The 7,500-nt window shown below is 28.3% G+C and overlaps 1 protein-coding gene across 19 annotated transcripts in view; it reads left to right on the top strand.

Annotated features, from left to right (window-relative positions):
• Nucleotides 1-4,528, top strand: part of LOC124949544 (casein kinase I) — a 41,067-nt gene extending 36,539 nt beyond the window's left edge. For 5 of the 19 annotated variants that reach the window (XM_047494774.1, XM_047494773.1, XM_047494781.1 and 2 more), the window contains 4 exons: nt 1-119; nt 609-629; nt 1,364-1,470; nt 2,912-4,528. The exon at nt 1-119 is cut by the window's left edge and continues 7 nt beyond it. In XM_047494774.1, the coding sequence (XP_047350730.1) occupies nt 1-119; nt 609-629; nt 1,364-1,470; nt 2,912-2,981 (317 nt within the window). In that variant the 3' untranslated portion in view covers nt 2,982-4,528. The remainder of the gene's footprint in view (nt 120-608; nt 630-1,363; nt 1,471-2,911) is intronic. The other 14 variants (XM_047494782.1, XM_047494786.1, XM_047494787.1 and 11 more) reach the window with 5 other exon arrangements.
• The last annotated feature ends 2,972 nt before the right edge of the window (nt 4,529-7,500 follow it).

Below are 7,500 nucleotides of genomic sequence, written 5' to 3' on the forward strand. Positions count from 1 at the left end.
CAGGTGGAGGGGTGGGAGGCGGGGGCGTAAAGGGGGTGGGAACCACATGGCCAGACGCAGTGAAGCAATCAGGAGCCGGTGGTACATTGACACCTGCTGATAGGCATGGTTCCGTTCAGGTGAGTCCGACCTGCATTCTCAGGGACCTTTCATTCTTTATCTTTTTCAACTGTTCTTTCGAATTTCTTTCATATCTCTTTTATTTTCTTTTTTTTTTCTTTCCTTTTTTTCTTTTCTTTTCTTTTTTTTTTCTTTTTTTTTTCTTCGTCAGAATTCATATTCTTAACACTACGTTCTTTGCGCATTTGTCAAATTTTCATTTATATACCAACACACACAGATAGACTCACACGATTCTCACTTTTTATAATAATTTTTCTATAAAAATTAATATAAAGACGATTAAGGTTTTTGAAATAATTCTAATTACTAGGTAAATCTATATTCATTTCGTATTTCTTTTCTCTCTCTTTCTCTTTCTCTCTCTCTCTCTCTCTCTCTCTCTCTCTCTCTCTCTCTCTCTCTTTCTTTCTCTCCCACCTCATCTTCTCAGTGTTAGAAAGAAATATGTCAATCTATCGGAAATAAATGATTCATTTTATTTTTAGACAAAGCAACAATGGATTATGGTCAGTTAGAAGTCTATGCAATTTGGTTTGTTGCTGCATGTTGTCTATGTCTCGTTAATCGACTCACTTATTTTCGTTCTATTCAACATTATAAACACTAATCCAACATTTAGATAGTAGACGTTCCTTTTTTTTTAATCCATTTAAAACATCGTATTCTCGATTGTACTCTCTATGTATCAACTATCTATCTCTTTATAATTAAAAAAAGTGCTACGTTTATTATTATCCTTCCTTATTTTTTATCTTCTCCTTTTTTTTTTTTTCTTTTTCTTTTAGAAAATTGGCTTATTCCTAACTGTGCATTCCCCTTTCGTCTGAATCACTTATGTGCTTTTACTTTTTATATTATTATTTTTTTCCTTTTCCTTTTTTTTTTTTTTTTTTTATTTTTTTTTATTTGTTTATTTTTTTCAATATCTACAGCACAATTATGTATATATTATATTCGAGTAAAATGCAAATTTGCTTACTTGATTATTATAGTTATCATTGATTAATATTTTAGTTGTTTATAGAAATATATTATATATTATATATTATGTACAATGTATAAAAATCATGTTTATGTTTTCTGATATTTGAAAATATACCACACGAACATATATATATATATATATATATATATATATATATATATATATATATATATATATATGTTTTATATATATTTATATTTGATAATTTTTATCCCTTGAGACTTATTTAATAATGAAAATGTTAATTGTTAATAGGTTGTTTCGTCGACGAACGGAGAATTGGCTAATGATGATCCAACTGCGGGTCATTCTAACACGCCAATTACAGCACCACAAGAAGTGGATATGATCGATGAAACCAAGTTAGTATTACATTTAAACTACTTATATTTACATTGTCGTTCAAACATCCCTTTTTTTTTTTTTTTTTTTTTTTTTTTTTAATGTTTACTAAAATTCATATGTATCATTTAAATGTATATGTAGTTTAGTAGTGATTATTATTCGCTTTATGGATTATTTATCTAATAAAATTAATATATTTATTAATATATAAAAAAATATTAACATATTTAATATATAAATTAAACTTAATATATTATATAGTTTTAATGTGTGTATTTAATAAATTAATTTTTATATACTTTTATATGATATCACTGGTAGTAGCTAAAGATTGCTATAGATTTTTATACTGATCGTTTGTTTGTTTGTTTGTTTGTTTGTTTTTTTTTTCCTTTTTTTCTTTATAGTTGCTAAACGTATATAAATCTATGCTTGATAGGGTAAAAAATAAAAAAGAAATATTTTTGTTTGCGCGTTAGAGAAATTAAATTTAAATTTATATTGAAGGATATAATTGTTTAAAAAGCAAAAAAATATGAAAAATCTTCCATCCATCTTTCAAATATTCTTTTTTTTTTTTTTTTTGTTTGTTTTTTTTGTTTCATCCATCATCTTTAATATCTTATGTATTTATCGATTAAAGAAAAGCACGTTAACATTTTACATACATTTCTGCTATTTTCAGAAAGAAAAGTTTACCGGCAGAAAAGTATTGTCCTCGATGTGGAAAATTTACCCTGCACAAATATTTGCAAGTTCCTACGTCCACCGCCAATCCAAAATCCATTCCCGAATTTGATTTATTATATCGATTTAACTGGCCGATGCAGGTTTTTCTTTTAAATAATATAAAAATAAAATATGATCTTCCTTAAACGTTAAAAAAGAAAAAGAAAACGAAAAAGAAAAAAAGAAAAAGGAAATCATTTATTTATTTTTGTCAATGAATAATTAATTTGTCAAAATATTTTGAAAATATTTATCTTGTATATTTCGTTATCATATTTTCATTTAATATGCTCTCACTAATCTCATTAATTCGTTATGGTTATCTATAAAACTAAACATTATTAATCATCCTGTAATAATCTTATTTTGTAAAATCGCATTTGTATTATAACAAATATTTTCTCTTCGATACATTCTGTACTGTTTTCTGAAATATTCTCTTAGCATATAAATACGTATATATATATTATATATATATTCTACGAAAAAGAGTACAGGACAAAAGAGTCCAGGAAGCTAAAATCTTATTACTAAAAATATTATTGTAAATCATCGCGAAAAAGATTGTAATGAGAAAAAGTGATAGCATTACTTCGAAGATATATGTATATTACATAAAAAAAAAAGCCAGTTCAATTGACGACGCTTGGAATGCCAAATGTGTTTTATGCTGCATGTCAGTGTCACAATGCTCTAAGCTCAAAGGAAAACGATTCTAAGTCCTATTAGTGTTTGCTTCATTTCCAGATGCTGTTGCTTCTTCAAGCGGAAGAAGAAGAAAAGTGGAAGGCAGAAATAACTGTCCGATACCGTCGGTATTGGGCGGTCAGTACAACAGTGCGCGAATAATAGTGCTGATGGATTTGGAGATCGAGTCCCTGGAACGGCGAGAATCTGCAAAGGCGGAAGAGACGGCGGGAAAGGTGGAGGCGAAGATGGAGGTGGAGGTGGAGGTGGTGGTAGTGGTGCTCAAGATAGAGATACTACTACAACTACTGCTGCTGCTGCTGCTGTTGCTGTTACTGCTGTTACTGCTATTGCTACTGTTGCTAGTACTACCGCCGTTACTACCGTCGCTGGAGCCGCTGGAGATTCTGAAAAAGAAGTTATCACTCTCCTACGTGCTGGAAGTCGATCGGCTTCGAGAGATTCGGTGCTGCATACCAACGTCACGTTGACACCCACGCCGACTCCGCCACCGTTTTCAAATTGAGCCACCACATAGCCATTATTATTGCTGCTATTACTATTATTATTATTATTATTATTATTATTATTATTATTATTATTATTATTATTATTATTATTATTTTCTTCCTCTTTTTTTTTATTGTCGACATCTCCAATGATTTTGCCTTTTCCATTTACTTGTACGATTATTAATTATTAATTATTAATTATTATTATTCATTATTATTATTATTATTATTACCTTATTATTAATATTATTATTGCTATTATTATTATTATTATTAATATTATTATTAATATTATTATTATAAAGCACCATTACATACACATTGCCATCATTATCATCGTTATCGTCATCATCATCATCATTATCATCACTTTCATCATCATCGGCATCGTTATTGTCATCATCATCATCATCATCATCATCGTCATCATCATCATCATCATCATCATCATCATTATCATCATTAATAATAATATCTCCGGTCAACGTACATTTATTATGAACTTTGTTATCAATGTTGTCAGTGCTGACTGAGAATAGCCACAAGCCGTCGGCTCTCTGACCATTTCAATAGAGATAAGCGGTCATCCACGTGTGTGTAGGAGTAAGGAATTGACGTACCGAAGGTGAAAAGAATGCGTTTGTGCCTACGACTCTCTTCTTGTATTGCGAGTGGCATTGTTTATATACCGCCGTTAATATAATGATATGTGAACGTGTCACGATTGATCATTATTATTACGTATTTAAAATCTCGTCACAAAGTGAGAAATCAATGCTGAGCTCTCTCGTTGTAATGGGAAACCTGAAAATTATCGAGCGTAGCGTATTTCTCGTAATGAAAATTTACATTCGTATGAAGTCTGATTATAAATGCGAAAGGCATGAAACTGAAATACGTTAGCAACAACAACAACAACAGCAGCAGCAGCAGCAGCAGCATTAACATCCTACTTCAATAATTCCTAAATGCACCGAATGGAGTGAAAATAATATATATATATATACATATATATATATATATATACACACATACATATATACATACACAAATGAGAGAAATTTCTTTTTCGTTTGTTTTTATAGCGATTGAAGGAGAAATATATAATGCGTTGTATTGAAAGAATAAACGTAAACGTGTAACTTAACTGGATATGCCAATTCCTTTTGTAAAATTATTAAATATATTTTTCAGGTCTGGATCTTCCTTCCTGTTGTATAAAAATAAAAAAAAGGAAAGAAATTTTTCCTGAAATATTGAATAATCAATATGCTTTAGTAGGATTTTATATTAAATGATTATGACTTCAATTTCGTTATATATATATATATACATATATATATATATATATATATATATATATATATATATATATATATATATATAGAGAGAGAGAGAGAGAGAGAGAGAGAGAGAGAGAGAGAGAGAGAGAGAGAGAGAGAGAGAGAAATTAAAAATGGAAAGTAAAAATACTATACACATAACATATAATATTATTCATTAATAATATGAAGCTCACACAAATACACAAATATTAAATTATATATAGGCAATTCCACGAATCCGTCATTACATTCGAATGTTTTATAAATATGTACAAAGATATATATATATATATATATATATATATATATATATATATATATATATATTCCAAGTGAACAATTTAACACGTTGTATGTGTGTTCAAAAACAATTTTCATAGGCTTTACTCATCCATGTCAAATAAACTGTGGGCATTTTAATTATTATATAGTCATTTTTCCATATGTTCTACCTGATTTTGTTTTCTTTTATGACTCTCTTTAATATTGTGTGACGAGTGCTTTCAAGAGATAATTATTGTTGTGTATTTATATATGAATTGAAAAAAAAAAAATTACACTCCTTTTTATAAAAGCATATTCGTAGAGATGGATGGGAAATGAATATAAATTTATCATTTTTCTTTTTTTTTCCCCTCCAAATAGAAAGAACGTTTGAAAAGAATGGTAGGAAATCGTGCACTTAGGAATTTGTGACTGATTTGTGGGATGTGCTGCGTTATATAAACTGTAATATAAAAATCACTAGTATATCATTTGTATCTATGGATATTATTTCTTTGATATATACACTGCCTGCCAATTTTCTAAATAAAAACACGATAATATACCCTAAGCTCGCAGCAACGTGTGTAAATAAATGCACTCTGAGTGATTTTGCTGTTAATTGCACATAACGAATATCATCATGTGCAAAAGTATCTCTTCATGTGCAAGCATATGCTGTCATTATAAAACATTTATGTTTTATTATAATTTAAAGGTCTTCAATTCGTGTGGTATGCGTTGAGAGTAATAATGAAAAAAAATGTTGAAACATAACTGTAAAAGAACAGTATTAATTTCGGTTTCATGCCTTCCAACAAATTATTGCATAAGAATCATATATTGAAAAAAAAAAAACAAAAAGCAAAAAAAAAAACAAAAAAAAAAGTCGCGAATTCCATTTTACATAACATATCGATGAAGTAAAGAAATTTTTGTCTCTTTAGATCATAACGTACATTACGACAAGATCGGATAGAACATACAGAATACGTTGTATTAATCGCCACAAACATCATTGATCCGTGTTCCATTAGTGGAAGATCCAAGAGATAGATCATTTCTTGAATCTAGACCATTGTATGTAAGAAAATTGTAAATTCGAAGAATACTTTTTCTTTTTCGATGCACGTTATACGAGGAGGTGTAATGCTTATTAAAAAAAAAAAAGAAAAAAAAGAAAAAAAAAGAAAAAAGGAAAAAAAAAGAAAAAAGGAAGAAAAAAGAAAAAGAAAAGAAAAGCGAGAGAGAGAGAGAGAGAGAGAGAGAGAGAGGGAGAGAGAAAGAGAGAGCTAAAAAATACCTGCAATAGACAGAATATTGATCAGGACAGTTTTCTAAATGGAACTTTTATCATCTGAAGGTATTGCTAAGTTAAGCGAGCAGGTTTCTTACTATATTTAGACTACCAAAAAACATCACACGCAAAATAAGTGCTAGATGCGAAAACGATTAAATGTGATGCAAAATATAATATTGTGAATTTTTATTGTGAAAAACTTTACTAAGGACTCATTGAAAATGGTGTTATTTGTATAATATCAAAACTGTAAAGGTGTTGCTTTAAATGATAAAAATGCACACCAATGTCCTTATCATGAGCTCGAACGATGAAGAGATACTTAATATGAATATGCCCGTTTAAATAGAAAAGGGTGGAAAATGGATTTTGGTAGCCCTTGTCGATAAATAAAGGAGCAAGTAAAAAAGAATTTTGAATATTGTAGTAAATAATTTTGTTACAAATTTGCAATTCTTCGTAGTTTTAACGGTAGGGCACAGATTACTGTTTAAAGAATTTATAATATTGTGTTGCTTATTAAGAATTGATGTTACAAATTGCTACAAAAATATAGTATCTTTTTATTTAAAATGAATTTTTATCCATGTAATTTATGTAACATATTATTGCATAAATAACATTAATGTTTACTAATAAAAATTTTTTTAGCAAAATAGATATCCGAAGTGAATGTGATTGATACATATATATATACATATATATATATATATATATATATATATATATATATATATAACGATCGAATTTTTTACGTCGATCTTATTATTTGTAGTATAATTTATAAACACGTAATACCCCCAATTGAAAGTAGCTTTAACTTATCGTTTAGCTTATTTTTTAAATAGCTCTTAAGGGGGTAAGTGAATTCAATTTATACGAATTACAAATATTTGTTGTATTTATTTCATTATAACAAACAAATTCTTAATAGCTGTATAGACTATAATGTAAAGCATTTAAAAATGCAACTTTATAATCCGAGGTTAATAGAATTTCCTCTTTCTCATTAATTATTCAGAGAGCATAAAATAAAGAATTTAAAAAAAAAAAAAAAAAGCATTGTGTTCTTGTAATACATAAGCGATGATTATGGATTTAGAACATTGCGAATTTGTAACAAAAACGAGAAAAGAGAATAGAAGGGAAAAAATTGTTATTACTATGATGATTTGTGTATGAAATGTTGAGTTTTAGCAAGTTAGCTAGCAAAAAACATTTTTATTTTTT

This window comes from Vespa velutina, chromosome 5 (genome assembly GCF_912470025.1).
Source record: "Vespa velutina chromosome 5, iVesVel2.1, whole genome shotgun sequence".
Lineage (NCBI taxonomy): Eukaryota > Metazoa > Arthropoda > Insecta > Hymenoptera > Vespidae > Vespa > Vespa velutina.